Source organism: Trichoderma ghanense (genome assembly GCF_004382785.1).
Source record: "Trichoderma ghanense strain CCMA-1212 chromosome Unknown scaffold_0, whole genome shotgun sequence".
In the NCBI taxonomy this organism is placed as follows: Eukaryota; Fungi; Ascomycota; class Sordariomycetes; order Hypocreales; family Hypocreaceae; genus Trichoderma; species Trichoderma ghanense.
In genome coordinates this window covers 2,719,721-2,735,161 of record NW_027395663.1, presented here as the reverse complement: position 1 = coordinate 2,735,161, position 15,441 = coordinate 2,719,721, and the positions used below count along the sequence as shown (strand labels likewise).

Sequence of the window (15,441 nt, the reverse complement as noted above, 5' to 3'; positions counted from 1 at the left end):
TCGACGCCTTGTCGCTATTATTACCTGCTACTACCAGACTAACCAACAACCACCTGCTAGCACGGCACTGTGCCCTCTGCCCTCTGCCTGTTAGTGCCTGCTCTTGGGGCCGTTAGCACCCGTCAGTGGTCACACTTCTGGCGCAGCTGGCTCGCTCTCGACCCTTGCCTCTGCTGTTCTGTTCTGGCCTCCGCGCCCCCCCATCTTCCACTGAAACGCAGAGAATATTACCCACTGCCGTCCGTGACGCTCGTCGCCGCAGCGCAGCGTTTTTGCCTGCCTGCTCGCCTCTCGCTTTTGTCGTCCACTTCTCTGCGTCCTCTCCCCAGAAACACTCTCGCTCGCCGCTGCGCCTCGAACAGCGCCTGTCACCGGCGACCCGCCATCGTCGAACACTCGCTTCTGCCGCCGCCCGCCTCGACGCGAAAGGGCGTCGCAACGCCTGAAGCCCTGGATTGACTCCGCAAACACCGTCACCATGGCCATCGCCATGGGCTGGCACAAGCCCGACAATGTCGCTGGCTCGTCGGCGCCAGCGATCATGGTCGGCCTCTTTGTCGCCTCTGGTGGTTTGCTCTTTGGTTACGATACTGGGTAAGCAGCGCCGCCATTGTTACCAGCCCGTGAATTGCGATGCTCGACCACCCTCGCCCGACCCCGTTTCGATCTCGTTGCCGTCTTCGTTGTCGCTGTTGTCGCCTGTGCCACCTGTTGTACTCGATCACCGGGGATGTCTTTTGGGACGAAGGGGGAACGTTTCTTGGATGGATCGATGCCGTTAGTGCTGCATCGGGGCATGCTGTGTCGTCTTGCCATTTTTTCCCCCCTTTCATCGACCATACCACGTTCTTGCACGACGACGAGAGTATGCGGGACAAGAGCACCGTCGTCTTCCTCGTCATCGTGGCACGCTTCCCAGGGGAAAGGAAAACAACAAGGACGTTCGCATGGCACCCGATTTTGTCATGATTACCATGGCAGAATTTCCTTTTTACGTCGTTGCATTCGGCTCTCATGCTTCAGTCTGGTTCGCATCAACGTGCCAACATCGACCGCTAACCTGCTTCTTCGTCTAGGGCAATCAACGGTATCCTCGCCATGGATGAGTTCAAGCAGAGGTTCGGAACGTGTAACAACAAGACCGAAAACGACGACATATGCGCCAAAGACTCGGCCCTCATCGTCGCCATCCTGAGCGTCGGCACCGCTGTTGGAGCTCTTCTCGCTGCTCCCGCTGGCGATTCGCTCGGGCGTCGACGAACCCTCCTCCTCTCTGTCTTCATCTTCTGCGTCGGAGCCATTTTGCAAGTCTCTGCCGAGGGGCTATCCGCCCTGTTAGTGGGAAGGTGGGTTTCTTGTCTCTTACGTCTCTCTCGTTACCCATCCTCATCGTCACTATCTCTGCCATTTTACCAACGCTCGGATCTATTATGGGCTTGTGCCTTCGTCCTTAACGTATATACGTGGAGGCGGACTGACCTCGTGGAGCAGATGTCTGGCTGGTGTCGGCGTTGGCGCCGTCTCAGTCCTTGTTCCCTTATATCAGTCGGAAATGGCTCCCAAATGGATACGTGGTACCCTCGTATGCGCCTACCAGCTCTCCATCACCATCGGCCTCCTCTCCGCCTCCATCATCAACATCATCACGTCTAGAATCCCATCAGCAGCCTCTTACCGAATCCCTCTTGGCCTTCAGCTCCTCCCTGCCGCCATTCTGACGGGTGGCCTCCTGCTCCTCCCTGAGACTCCACGATTTCTTGTCAAGCAAGGCAAGAAGGAAGCCGCCGGCCTTTCGCTCAGTCGCCTCCGACGCCTCGACATCACCCACCCGGCCCTCGTCGACGAACTGCAGGAAATCGTCGCCAATCACCAGTACGAACTGACCTTGGGTCCCGACACCTACAAGGAGATCTTTGTAGGCTCGCCCCATCTTGGACGCCGAACCTTTACCGGATGTGGGATCCAAATGCTTCAGCAGCTCACCGGAATCAACTTCATCATGTACTATAGCACAACCTTCTTCGGCGGCTCGGGCGTCGACAGCCCCTACACCAAGTCGCTCATCATCCAGATCATCAACGTCGTGTCAACTTTCGTTGGCGTCTTTGTCATCGAGTCTTGGGGCCGCCGTAAGCTGTTGATAGTGGGCGCCATCGGCATGGCATGCTGTCAGCTAATCATGGCATCGTTCGCCGCCGCTGCTGGGGATGGTCTCAAGCAGGCCTCCACTACCATACTAATTGTCTTCTGCTCTCTCAACATCTTCTTCTTCGCCTCTTCCTGGGGTCCCGTTGCGTGGGTTGTGACGTCGGAGATCTATCCCCTCAAAGTTCGCGCAAAGTCCATGTCTATCTCGACGTTTTCCAACTGGGTCCTCAACTTCGGCATCGGCTACAGTACACCCTTCATGGTGGGCAGCGGGCCCGGCACGGCTGGCTTCGGCACCAAGATCTTCTTCATCTGGGGAGCTTTTTGCATTCTTGCCGTCTTCTTCGTCTGGGCCATGGTGTACGAAACTAGCAAAATCAGCTTGGAGCAGATCGACGAGATGTACGAGCGAGTAGACCATGCCTGGAATAGCAGAAGCTTCGAGCCCAGCTGGAGCTTTCAGCAAATCCTCGACGAGGGATGGTCACCCAGCGCCCAGCCTCCGCCGGATCACGAGTTACAAACGACATCCACGCAGTCGAGCGCCGATACTACCCTTGGCGACTCAAACTCAGTCATCATACAGATGCCCCCCAACGCGCATCACGGGGATGGCAACGAAATAACGACAGCATCTTCGGATGGAAACAAAGACTCGGTCCCGACGATGGCGCACGTTGACTTCAGTTATTAAAAAATCAAACAAACAAAAAAGAAAAAGAAAAAAAAAAAGAAAGCGAAAATCTCTCTTCTCCCATATCACAAGGAGCTGCGTGCCCGCGTCCATCTCTTAGGCGCTTCTCCTTTTCTTATTTCAGGCCGTTCTTCCCTGCATATATAGTGGGAGGCGGCTGCTTTATTACCCCCTTAGCCTTTTCATGTGAACATGCGGAACTATATCAGCGATGGAGTTTCTGACGAAACGGAGTAGCGGCGTTCAGGTTTTTGGTCACTTTTGTTTGTTATCACTACTTTATTTTCCCCCTCTGTCAACGGTTACTGGTATCTCCAAGGGTACGTGACTCCGGGCTGCATCAAACAATCTCTTTAAGTCACAAGGGGAGGAACGGAAACATGGATCTTGGGAGTGGAAAGGTTTTGGGAAAGGCACCAACGGGTCATTATTATTCTGGGCTCTCTTTTAGTTCTTTCGGGGGATATGATGGATATCATGGGAGTTGTGGTCGCCGGGAGGCGAGGGGGAGGTCTCCCACCTGTTTCTCACTATGATCTTTTGGACAGCGTCATCACGGCCAAACTGTGATTTATGGACCGTGGTCTTTTTTGATATCATCTGGGATCCGGGTTGCCTTTTGTCTCTTGCTCATGTTTTTGCCTCTTTTCGTGGTTTTGATTGTGGCTTCTCCGAGGGGGTGACGGAGACGAACTGGATTATGGATATTGCATACTTGATCCTGCGAAATACCCTTGTCCCGTAAAAGACGATATCTTTCTTCCAGCTATTCACATGAGGCTCTTACGTCTTTTCATGGGAATAACATGGCTCTCCCCAAGAGATTCTGCAATTTGAATGTACACCACTTCCATCAAATCTAATCGGCTCTGAAGAGGGAACGACACAGTCTGTCTGTGCCGGACTGAACTCGGCGCCTCGTCAAAAGAAGAATATTTCTTTCACGCGCAATCCTGAACAAAATGCGACTCTGCCCGACACAAAAACAAGTGAGGCGATGAGCAGTGTTCAATTTCAAGCAAAACAAGGTCAAAAGTGTAATGTAGCAGTTACTAACCCACGTCCGTCGTCCAGGCAAACGCATCGTCACCGCGGTTCATTCAACTTCGCCTCCTATTCACCCGCACCATCACCACTCTGTCTACAAAGAATGTCCCCGACACACATGAAATGTTCAAAACATGGGCTTTTCTGAATACACGTAGAACAGTCACGGCTCTTGTGACGGCTCTTCCCATTGAATGACTACAGAATGCATAGGATCCAAGTATATGATGGGCAAATAACATATCGCGATACCTTGACATCTTTGCCAGAGACTGGCTGCTTTGACCATAAGACGGAATCGCTGCTAGAGATATTCCACCTCAGTCTCTCCGCCTCCTTTCTAAGTCGACATGGCTTTTCACATATGCACATACATACACACAAACACCACATCTCTGAATTCACTTGTCCATGTCCGGGAAAGCTCACTATCTTCAAGGACGACCACGACATGCAGGATGCGCACATCATGAAATCAAAGGACAGGCCGAGGGCGCCCCGAGGTACAAATAGGAAGCGTCGGTATGCAAGCAAGCCTGCTCGCTACGCCTCACGATACTCTGCCGCCCTCTGTCCTCAGTGATTAACCGCACTCGACAACAGAAAAGTGCAACGAGGACGACGTGGGATTACACGCCGGAATACAGTGACCTGAACAAACTCCTAATTGCACACAGTCAGTCAGCCAGGCAGGGTGAGGAAATGAACACTCCATGTATCGTGGCCCGTATCGTGATCGCAAATATAAGGCACGGCGAAGAAGCCTTCTCTCTCCCTCCTCCCCTTTCGAGGTTGCTCTGCTCTACTCTCTCTCTCTCTCTGCTAAATTACCAACGATAACAAGAACAACCTGCACCGCTGCGAACACAAGAACGAGCAAAAACTTGACGAACTCACATAAAAATCGCCATGTCGCACGGACATCATCGACATCACACTCGAGGGCCTGCCGTGGCGCCTGCTGCGGCCCCTGAGAGGTCGCGAGGAGTAGAGGAGCTTCACCCCCTGCTGCTTGATCTCATAATTCGAATGAACATTGTGCCGCCGGGGGACATAGGCTCCCTCTCAGAGGCGGCGCTTGCAAACGCAGTCTCGCTGGCCATCTCCATGTTGCCCGAGGACGAGCAGATACACATAGTCTCGCGCATCATGACCGACGACGAAATCGCCGGGGAAAGGCTGAACCATCCGCGGCTACAGAACCTGGGGTCCCGCGTGGTCTTGTCCCCAAACGAACGACGGCTCCTTCTGCGGGCGTCGCCCGAACCAGATGATGACGACGGCGCAAACCAGGCCGAAGCCGGCGCCAACGGGTGCATCATCTGTTTCGATAGGAACACCGTGGCCGTCCCGTGCGGTTGCCGCTACTGTGCCAGCTGTCTGCGAGAATTGGTGCGCGTCGGCCTCCGCTCCGAGGCAGACTTCCCTCCGCGCTGCTGCCAACCTTTCGATGAGGCCACAGTCCGCCTCGCCGAACGTCCTGCGCTGGTCCATTTGTTCCGGCAGCTGTCGGCAGAGTATGCCGTACCGCCAGCTCAGCGGCTGTACTGCCATAATCCCGGCTGCGCGTCCTTTATCCCACCGTCGGCCATTCAGGCGGCGGCCAGAGACGAGGCCAATGCCACGGCCGTGGGAACTTGTCCCTCGTGTAGCAGCGCGACCTGCCGCGAGTGCGGCGGAAGAGCACACAGAGGCTTGCCGTGCAGCGCGGAAGGAGATGATGAGGCGCTGTGGGATATGATGGATGCCAATGGACTTGTGGGCTGTCCTGAGTGCGGCATCGTGATAACCCTGATGGATGGATGCAACCACATGACGTGAGAAGATTATCCCCTTTGCCCTCCCTTTTCTGCCCCTTTGGCTGGAGACTCAGGAGCTAACCGTTAATCAATATTGTAGGTGCGTGTGCGGCGCCGAGTTCTGCTTTCTCTGCGGCGAAGATTGGGAGTTTGATTGCCGTTGCCCCCTGTATAACGCACGAGAGCTCCGCGTCCCCATCCGTCGACGGCCGGGCCGGTTGCCCATCACGCGAGGCGGAAGAGCTCATCTCGTAGACGGCAGCGAGCAATCGGCTTCGACTCGAGTCCCGCAGCTGCGATATGATCCGACAGATGAGTTCACTCTGTTAGCGCTTGACGATGCTGCCAACCTCCCCGTGCCGTCTCCAGCTCCAGCTCCAGCTCGCGCCCCTCCCGCATTCGCTCCAGCCCACGCTCATCCTCCCGCAATTATTCCAGGTCCTGCTCCTCCTCCTATAATTGTGCCAGGTCGTGCTCATCCTCACGCTCATGCCCAGCATCATGAGCATCATCATCATGGGCATCACCATGGGCGTCATCATGGGCATCAACACCGTCGTGAGCACCATCGTGAGCATCATCGTGAGCATCATCGTGAGCATCATCATGAGCATCATCGTGAGCATCATCATGCTCATCCAGAGCCTCGTCCGCCCGTAATCATTCCGGCTCATGGCCATGGCCATGCTGATGCTCCCGCCCCTCCAATTATTCTACCACAAGGCCTTCCAGTAGGTCAACCTGGGTTTGGTGATGGACGAGGTCTCAGACTAGACGACGTACTGCAGCAGCTTCGGGCTGCCGACGCACGCCTCCAGGCGCGAAGACGCGAGATAGTCAACTTCATATACCAACAAGACAGACAAACCATGGCGGAACTCCTGAGCCAGCGGCTGGTTGTGCAGCCTGAGCCGCGAAGAAGGGGATCGGCCAGAGATCGGGTGCGTGAGGCGCGCGACGAGTCTCGAGAGCGCCGCCTGTCAAGACGGCAACACCGGCGTTGATGCTGGAAAGAATTGCTCGCTGGACGTAATGCATATTTTTCGTATAATAGTTGAGGAGCAAAGGATGCTGCGTTTTGTCATGTTTTGGATTTCCGGCCAGAGGTAGTTCAATAAATGTCGTTTTGAAGAACAGCAGAAAGATGCTCATGCATCAGGTGCTAAAATTGATGTCTCGTACCGGTCCATCGTCGTCTTTGGTGATGATTCCTTGCGGGTCGAGGAACCTGGTTGATATCGTGCCCTCTTGACTCGGCGTGAAGCGAACACACATGATTCCCCAACCATCAGCAACGAAAGATCTGAACATCAACCGCCTAGGTACCAGAAACGGCAAGGGGAGGACGCAAGACAGATTCCCAAGCGAGGCAAAAAAAGAAACTTGTTCTCAGAGGACGGAATCGAACCGCCGACTTTCTGATGAGATGCTATCCATTACAGTCAGACGCCATGAACCAACTAGACCACTCCGAGTTTGTGATGCCGTCGACCGAAGGCAAATCAGGTCAAGAAGGGGCACGAGTCTCGAGGGGGAGGAAGACGGATTACGGAGGAGATGAAGGCCTTCATTTCAGTTGGGGGAAGAAAAGATGGTGTTGAACAGTCTTGATGGGGGGGGGAGCCCGGGAAAAGAAACGCGTGGGAAAGAAAGAAAAAAAGGAAAGTGTGGACATGACGATAAAACAGGAAAGAACAAAAGAAAAGAAGAGGGAACAAAAAGAGACAAAAAATGTAACTCTTCTCCGGGGAGAATTGCTCTCCGGGGACGGAATCGAACCGCCGACTTTCTGATGAGATGTTTTCCATTACAGTCAGACGCCATGAACCAACTAGACCACCCAGAGGATGTTGAAGAGTTGACAAGCGACCTTGTATACTAGACTATAAGACTTAGTACTGCGACAAGAATTCAATGCAACCTCAACTCGGTTCATTCTTCCCTGCAGTTCTTCCATTCTCGGCGTCCCCCGCATGTTCACACACTAACACCACCTTACTGTACCCCCACCGCAGGACTGCAACCAGCATGTGTGTAATAATATCTTAGTAGTGACGGCTCAAACCTAATCACGGCTCCGTCGCTGTGAAAACAACTACTACCTCTCGTTCCATTCCTACATCCGGCAAGGAGCAAGAAACCTGCATCCAAGCGAGGAGGCCAATAGTCTACTAAATCATGCTTCGTCGCGGCCCAAACCAAAGCAACAATGAATCGATCCACGACCGGCCCGCCGGCCCACTTGCAAACGGCTGCGGACCTCTTATGAGTTTACATACAAGCTTTATCCGCTGCAGAGATCCCTGTGCCGTGACATGCACCAAATTTCTACAGTACAACTGCTACCAACCAACCGAGCATCCGTAGGAGGAGTAGGTAGGTAGGTATCCGGCATGGAGGCACTCCTTAGGTACCTGGTACTAACCTGATACGAGTGAAGACCCCGAGTCTTCAGGCTCGGGAATCTGAACGAGAAACAAAGAATGCTCCACCTCGGCAACTTCAGTCAACGATTGGTGCTCGGAAACCTGACACGTCCAAGTAGGTAGTAAAGTTTCCTATTTCGTGCCTCACCTGTGCCCGCACTTGGGCATTCGGCCGAAAGATGGTCGTCCTGCTTCTGTCTTGCCGCGTGTGCGCAACTCACTCGCCCTGCAGGGAGGGGAGCGTCGTACCGCCACCCTCGATCCTCGGGCACAGCGAGCGGCCGACTCATGCCCACTCTGTTTCGGCCGATGTCGACGTCCAACCGGCGAGCGACCCGGATTGAGAAGCCTTTGGCACTGACCCGATGTTCTGATTCGCTTGTCCATCGCCAATGACGGAAACTTGTCATTATGGAGCTGCTACATGATAAACTGGGAGGAGAAGGGGTAAAAGAAGAGTAGAACGAATCTGAAAACAAAATTGAAGCGATTAAACGAACTAGATGACATAAAATTGATTGCCCTTCCTGATTGGCCTGGTGATCCGTGTGCAGTCCGCTCCCTCAGCTTCATTGTAGCGCCCGTTGTTGTAGGTAGACCGCGATCCTGTCTCGCCGGTCAAAATTGATATCCAATCCAAATTCAGAACTCCTTAGCGCCTTATCACGTTGTATGTCTGGATACAAAGCCTTTTTCGTGATCAATGCCTGTATGAACTGAGAGTAAACGCCCCCGATGGGCTATCCTCCCTTCCCCAGATATTCACTCCATGTGGCCAAAGAGATTGGCTAGGGATACGACCTGGGAGGGTTGGCACGCTGGAGCAAGTGCTTCCTCAGGGCGTCTAGCTCCGTGTCCAGCTCGCTCAGGTACTCACGGCCTCCGTAACCGTCCCTGTTCAACTTATAGCCGGAAGCAGAACGGTCCTCCCTAGATACTGTCGGTTGGCAGTCATGGACCGGGGAGTACGGCCTGCTTGATCCTTGCTGAACGACCGGAATCACCTCTATGTCCTCTTCCTCTTCGTTTTCCTCCTTGACGTCGCCATTCCTGGATCTCTTGGACTTGCGGCTTCTGGTATGTCCCTCCCCCCGGTGCTTTCGGGAACCTGATGGGGATGGGGTTTTTGAACTTCTCAAGGGCTTTGGGTCAAACTGGCAGCCTTGATTGACATCTTCACTGTGTACTGATGCAGAGCTGGGACCTCTGCCGCCGGTATACCTCTGCCCCCAGCCGTCCTCCAGCTGTCTTTGGAGGCCTGATTCCTTGAAGATCTGTAGGAACTGCGAAGCCATGTGGCAGGCACCAGAGTCTGAATCCATGCCTGAATTGACGTGACGTATGCCGAAGTTATTGTATGTCTGTTTTCTAGGCCGAGAAGGCGACTGTGAACGACTGGGATCTAGCAAGCAAATTAGACAACCATGTTCAAGCTTCACGTCCTGTATAACCCCGAACCCATACCCATGATAATGAAAAGGTTTGCAGGAAATGTGTGTATCTCAGTAGTGGGCAAAGAGACTCGCTATAGATGCAACATATGCTTCGAGATAACCCGACCCTCAACTTAGAGGAGAGTGGGCACTGTATATGTGTCCCCAATGACACAATATACATAAAGGGAGAGGAGGGGGTACTGAGTGCTTTGCATTTGCCGCTACGGCTCACGTGTGAAGCAGAAGCGGAGAGGAGATAGGATATATAGGTGACGAAGGATCTTGAACGAAGCTCTCATTGCTGACACGGCCGTTTACCCCTAACACGGAGGGTACACGGAGGGTGGGCGACGAGAACCATGTGATGGTCGGCACTGAACATGGGCATCGGTATTGCAGAGAAAGTGATACGTGAACGACGTTGGGAGATGGATGACTGAAGCAGGGACAAGCAGGACATTGGAACGGGAGGTGCCAGTTTGGGATGAGATGGGTCTGCGAGGAAAGGAGAACCAACATACATACGAGTGCAACCTGGCAAATCGGTAGCCCGTCCAGATCGTACACGGCTGACGTCGCTGCACACCTCTACAGCAGTGCGAAATTCGGAGAACGATGGCAACGATTCAAAGCTGTCTGTGTTTGAGACGGATGGTTGCAGGTGGTGATGAGGATGAGCGGTGTCGTTTCGTTGGGGTGGTAACTCCAGAGTGGAAGAAACTAAAAGGGCGCTTTGGTGAGTCTCGGTCTCAGTCAATATTGAGGGTTGGTGATGTATGAGGCAAAGCAGGACTGTCAGTCGGCGGGCGAAGGATGTTTTGAACCCACGGCTAAAGCTCGAGGATGGAGCTGGTGTTTCGTAGAGACTATGATGTGTTGATTAATAGCCAGGGGCCAGCCACGGCATCAGACCGCCATCAAAGGTTGGCAGATTCGGTAGAACTGGATCAAGGTGCCGCAGTCAAGGACAAGATCAGCCGTCGTGGGGTATTCCGCAATCCAAAGACTGGAACCGGCATATGAAGTAATACATGTAGTAGTGTATGTACTCAGGAGCATGTACAAGTTGAGAGAGACAGCGAGGGAGAAGGAAAGATAGAGAGGCCGTAACGGGTCACCACTTGCGAGACGAGACACGCAGGGCTTTGCTTTTTTGCGCGCCATCGGCCGCACCATTTGCCAGCAGACGCCAGCAGACGCCAGATCAGACAAGGGACCGGCATGGTATGAGATGGACGAGATTGAGATGGACGAGCGCCTTATCGCCGCCGTCGGTGCGGCTGACCGCAAACGCCGTGTCGGCGATCGGACAGCGGGCCGGGCGGCTTTGAGCGCCATTGGCTGCTGTCGTCGCACTGGGAGCTTGCTGCCGTCGGCGTTGATGCAGCGGGCGAAGATGCAGATGCGCCAGAGAGGCAGCGGGTGGCTCCACCAACCGCGAAACGCACTGCCGGCAACACCAGGGAAGACGTCGGGGCCGAGAGCCATGGAGCCATCTCCTCTGCCTTCACATGCGCCGCCGTCACTGCTGAAGGCTCACGGTCGACCCCTAGTCGGCTTTTCTGCTGCGGCCCACACGCCCAACGGGCCGGAAGCCCACCCTTGTGAGCCGCTGGAGCCATGCTCATTGTTCATTGTTGGGTCTGGTGATACGACTAGTATACTGAGCAGCAGCAGCACAGAAGATGCCAAGGATTCGTCGGTGTAGTATAGTCGAACCGTCGAAGGCAGCAGTCAGCGTAGAATCATTGACGGTAAGTCGGTAGGTAGGTAGACATGGAGCATCGTTTTAGATGAATTCCAAGAGCAACTGGAGGCGTGCAGGAGATACCAAGACCTGAGTAAACATTCCAGAGCTTGCCTCAGACGTATGCGTACCCCGTAGCCGTGCATTTGGGCCGAGGCGCGCAAGTTTTGGTGCTGATGGCAGAACAGGAGACGTCTGCGGGTGAGGAACATGAGGGTGCTGTTGCTCATGCTGATGATGGTAATTGATGGTGATGAAGATGACTCGTTGACAGGTCTGGGCAACGGAGACGACTGGATGGAGGTACAATGTTCGTGAGCCAAGTGCCGCTGGTATCACATATACTCCCGCTGTATCTCGCCTGCTGTCGTCGAGTCACGCATCGGCCTGCCGGGGGCAAGACCGACCTTGACGCAGCCAGCAATGACCAGAATGGGCGCAGCTTCCTATTGCATGACATTGACATGCTGCTGAATACAAGTGCTTGGGTGGGACCTGCCTTTGCAGCAAATCACGGGCAGTGGTAATATGATGATCAAGCAATTACTTACTCTTAGTACTACTGGGCAGGTACTCCCCAGTCGGGCGAGCAGTTGATGACGGGGAACAAGATCAATAAGGCATCTCCTGCCTAAGGTATCGCAACGAAATATTACAACAATCGCCACATGTCACCTGTCGCCGATAGACCTCGTCCCTGGCTCAACGGCTTCTCAAGCCGATCATGAAGCTCTCGCTGGCCGAGGCGCTCAAGCCTGTGGCCGTCACTGTCATTGAGCCCAGGGTAGCGGCTCGACTTGCTCGGGCGGCCGCTGCCGAAGCTAATCAAGTCGCTGGAGATTGCATGCACCTGTTTTCTGCATATGATCCATCGGATTTCGGATTTGGACTTGTCTGCAAGCATCGTCCCATCAGCTCTCGTGGATCCCTCCAGGGTGTCGTCCCGTGGTCACACCCGACTACGTGGCTCTGCAAATTGATGCCCAAGGGGCAAAAGAGGGACGGAAGAAACAGAAGTAAAAGACAACGCGGCAGATGGACAGCAGACCGGCAATACTTGGTCCTACCAGTATCTTGGCCGGTTCCGTCGCCTCGTCACGTCGCCTCGTCCTCCCATACGCCGTGCGAACTCTCTTCCACTCCCCGTCTCCCCGGCCGATGGAATTTGTTCTTGCTGGTGCACGAAGCATGCAGGTGCTTGCAGGATATCCGCCACGACCATCCAACTGCACGGCCTTAGGTATGGGGCTCTCATTACTTGGACATATCGCTCCAGAACAAGGAAATTATACGCTCGGCTGACGAAACGGAAATGAGGCTTGCCAGACAACCGCATCCGAGGCCCCGGGACACTGGAGAGGAAACGAGAAAGAGAACAGGCATAAAAAAAGAAACAACCGTCGAAAACAAAGGGCAAGGGATCGCAAGGGTTTGTCTGGCCCAAAGATCTTCAAGATCTTTTCCCGGGCCTCTCCACTCCCCCCCAGGCCGCACCGCTCGCGCTACCTATTTGCAGAACGAGCTGTATCGCCCAAGCAGCCGATTCGTGGCCCAGAGCACGAGACTAGAGTCACTCGTGCATAACGCCCGAGAGGGCGGCCGACTCGATCGGTTATAAGAGGTAGCAATGATTGATTGTTATTTCTCAGGGTCTCCAATTTAAAAACTCCGACATATCCACGCTAGACTCGCCCCCTGTAGGCGGCCTATCGACATGGGTATATGTTGTGTAGTAGGTGACATTCTGTATGCCCGATGCACGTGCGGAGCAACCGCAACGACGTCCGTCTACTATACTTGCCAGCCAGCGGAACATATCACTTCGCACACTACTACCACTATCCGCAGACGAGTTCCATTCGGCGCAGATTACGGCTTTGGGTGATGATGTCCAGAGCTTGAGGAAGAGAATCAGACGCCAAGGTAGTATCCGGCCGTCATCTTCTATGGACCACGCTCCTGACCAGTTGGTTTCCACGGCACTTAGCGGTTGTCCAGAATAAGAGGCCGCGGACCCGGAGAATGTGGAATGGCCATAGTATGCTTCACAACTCATCATATCGGCCGAGGCCAGGTTACTGGTGGCAACCCCAGCTACATCTTGCTCAGATATGCGGCTCTGCTAACAACGGAAACCTCGATTCGAGAAACATGCGCGGACTTCACAATCCTTCGACCCCCTATTCGTCATCAGTCGGTGGACGCTAAGGTACCGGAACATGTTCAGCAGCTTCTCCCCGACATGAGTTCAGCCGGAGCCTCACAGCCGAGGTTTTCCGCTGCGAGAGGTTTACATATTCGGATTTCTTTCGTCTTCCAGGTCGTCGGAGCGCTTCTTACGGCACAGAACAACTATCACCGGGGTGCAAGTTCTTATACCCAGAACGAGGCAACGCTGTGGGACATGTTACTGTTGGCGGGCATGAGTATGACGCCTCTCAATCCATGCATGGTAGGGGAAACAGAGCTTTTGCAAACGGGAGGGCGGCCAAGACGGTCATCAAAGCCCTCCTTTTAAGTTTCCAAGTACCTCTTCATTCCTTCACCACATGTATCCCGTTCAAGCAGCGGCCGACAGTGTCAAAACAACCCCTCCCCCCTTCTCGTTTAAGCAAGCACGACGCCCAGCCAACAGCCCAACAGCCAACAGCATGTCAATGGAACCGGGAACGGAAGACCTCTGCCCCAGAAGAAAGTTCGCTTGTTGGCATAGCCGTGGAGCCGGCTGGTCCGACGGCACTCCGGTCACACTGTAAAACGGGAGAGACGCACATCGCCAAGATACACATGATGGAGCCAAAGGAGACACCTTCTCCCCCGACCTTTCTCTCCTCGTTGTCCCGCCCTCTCGGATGACATTGTCTCCATCCCCTTCGACACCAGTGCTGATCTTGGTCGAACTGCGGCCGTACGGCCAAGCTTTCAAGGAAAGACTGAGCATCCCGTCAGGCTGCTCCGATAGGCGACTCTTCTTTCAGAAGAACATCACCCCACCACTAACTCTTTGCCGTTGTTACTTTGCCTTCCCGCAAACAAGCACGTATAGGTGTCGTAATGCTTTGTCTGGTGGTTTCAACGGCGTCATGGCGACCTATTGGACCAAGGCCTTATCCACCGTACATCAAACAGTTGGTTGGATGAAAGGGGAAGCAAGGTGCAAGAAGAAGAAATCAGCCGACATGCAGCCATCGCCTTGTGGCCCATGTTCCATTAGTCAATAATATGACACGGTCGACCCTGACCACGAGGACGTCGGCCACCCAACGGTTGGTGTGTCTCCAGTCGGCGGTTCCGTCTGCATCTGGATTTGCATTTGCAGCTGCAGTTGCACGTCTGAGCCCAGCGGCGTCATGGCCACCCCCTGGAGGTGCTCTTCCACTCCCGCAGCCCGTGGAAGCTGCTCTGACATGTCCGTCCGCTGGAGCGCCGTGGGGGTCGAATGCGGGCTCCTGGCGCTGGGTCTCGCCGCTGCTGGTCGGTCGAAGGGCACCTCGGGTCCGGTCATGTCATTCCTGCAGGCGCCGAGGATGGCCGTGGGATGAATTTGCAGACCGTCGCACCCTTCCATCGGGGACCAATTGAACGACGAGCTGATCTCGAACGGCGTGCTGTTCGCGACTAGCAGCTTGCCTTTGACAGGGTCGCAGTACTTCATCTTGGCCGCAAACACCTTCCCGCAGTGGACGCAGATGGAAAGCTCGACTTCACACATGGTAGCCCGTGGTTTGCTCTTGATGATGGACGCACATACAAGGCTGCTCCGGAACAAGATGCTCTTTGGCGCTTAAGCCTCCTGTGATTGGTTTATACCGATACGACGGGCTTCAGGTTGGCCAGCGAAAAGATTCTGGAGAAAGCAAGAGGGAGAAAACGCAAGAGATAGCCATGGCCGTCTCCAGGCTCGAGGCGTCGCACCACGTCTTGCGCTGCACCTGGGCAAACATTGTTCAGCCTTCACGTTCCCGCAGCGGCCTCGACTGGTACGACCTTGGGCCGCATGTGAGTGGCTTTGCCACCGCGACAAGCAAAGCCGGCAAGCCTTGCTTTGCTTGAAGGGCCTGTTGGGCCGCGCAGAGTCCGATTCGCCGTCCGTCTCGCTCATCTGGCGAGTCTCACAGGGGTGGAGGGGAGGGACACGGGACAC

General features: G+C 54.5%; 8 protein-coding genes across 8 annotated transcripts; 3 read left to right on the top strand and 5 right to left on the bottom strand.

Moving 5' to 3' along the window:
* Positions 1–129: 129 nt before the first annotated feature.
* On the bottom strand, positions 130–543 carry CCMA1212_000933 (uncharacterized protein; the record flags this gene model as incomplete). Its single annotated transcript, XM_073698376.1, has 1 exon — positions 130–543. The coding sequence occupies one exon, from the start codon at positions 541–543 to the stop codon at positions 130–132; it is 414 nt and encodes a 137-aa protein (XP_073563025.1).
* Positions 479–2,842, top strand: CCMA1212_000932 (uncharacterized protein; the record flags this gene model as incomplete). The annotated part of the gene is made up of 3 exons (XM_073698375.1): positions 479–594; positions 1,077–1,346; positions 1,492–2,842. 3 exons carry the CDS (start codon positions 479–481, stop codon positions 2,840–2,842), a joined length of 1,737 nt encoding a protein of 578 aa, XP_073563024.1.
* A 1,956-nt stretch (positions 2,843–4,798) lies between these two features.
* On the top strand, positions 4,799–6,348 carry CCMA1212_000931 (ATP-dependent RNA helicase; the record flags this gene model as incomplete). The annotated part of the gene is made up of 3 exons (XM_073698374.1): positions 4,799–5,706; positions 5,789–6,044; positions 6,157–6,348. The coding sequence occupies 3 exons, from the start codon at positions 4,799–4,801 to the stop codon at positions 6,346–6,348; spliced, it is 1,356 nt and encodes a 451-aa protein (XP_073563023.1).
* On the bottom strand, positions 6,015–6,374 carry CCMA1212_000930 (uncharacterized protein; the record flags this gene model as incomplete). The annotated part of the gene is made up of 1 exon (XM_073698373.1): positions 6,015–6,374. The coding sequence occupies one exon, from the start codon at positions 6,372–6,374 to the stop codon at positions 6,015–6,017; it is 360 nt and encodes a 119-aa protein (XP_073563022.1).
* A 2,528-nt stretch (positions 6,375–8,902) lies between these two features.
* Positions 8,903–9,436, bottom strand: CCMA1212_000927 (uncharacterized protein; the record flags this gene model as incomplete). Its single annotated transcript, XM_073698372.1, has 1 exon — positions 8,903–9,436. The coding sequence occupies one exon, from the start codon at positions 9,434–9,436 to the stop codon at positions 8,903–8,905; it is 534 nt and encodes a 177-aa protein (XP_073563646.1).
* Positions 9,437–10,809: 1,373 nt separating this feature from the next.
* CCMA1212_000926 (uncharacterized protein) lies at positions 10,810–11,046 on the bottom strand (the record flags this gene model as incomplete). The annotated part of the gene is made up of 1 exon (XM_073698371.1): positions 10,810–11,046. The coding sequence occupies one exon, from the start codon at positions 11,044–11,046 to the stop codon at positions 10,810–10,812; it is 237 nt and encodes a 78-aa protein (XP_073563647.1).
* Positions 11,047–12,021: 975 nt separating this feature from the next.
* CCMA1212_000924 (uncharacterized protein) lies at positions 12,022–12,881 on the top strand (the record flags this gene model as incomplete). The annotated part of the gene is made up of 3 exons (XM_073698370.1): positions 12,022–12,245; positions 12,368–12,537; positions 12,814–12,881. The coding sequence occupies 3 exons, from the start codon at positions 12,022–12,024 to the stop codon at positions 12,879–12,881; spliced, it is 462 nt and encodes a 153-aa protein (XP_073563245.1).
* Positions 12,882–14,511: 1,630 nt separating this feature from the next.
* Positions 14,512–15,009, bottom strand: CCMA1212_000923 (uncharacterized protein; the record flags this gene model as incomplete). The annotated part of the gene is made up of 1 exon (XM_073698369.1): positions 14,512–15,009. One exon carries the CDS (start codon positions 15,007–15,009, stop codon positions 14,512–14,514), a length of 498 nt encoding a protein of 165 aa, XP_073563642.1.
* Positions 15,010–15,441: the final 432 nt, after the last annotated feature.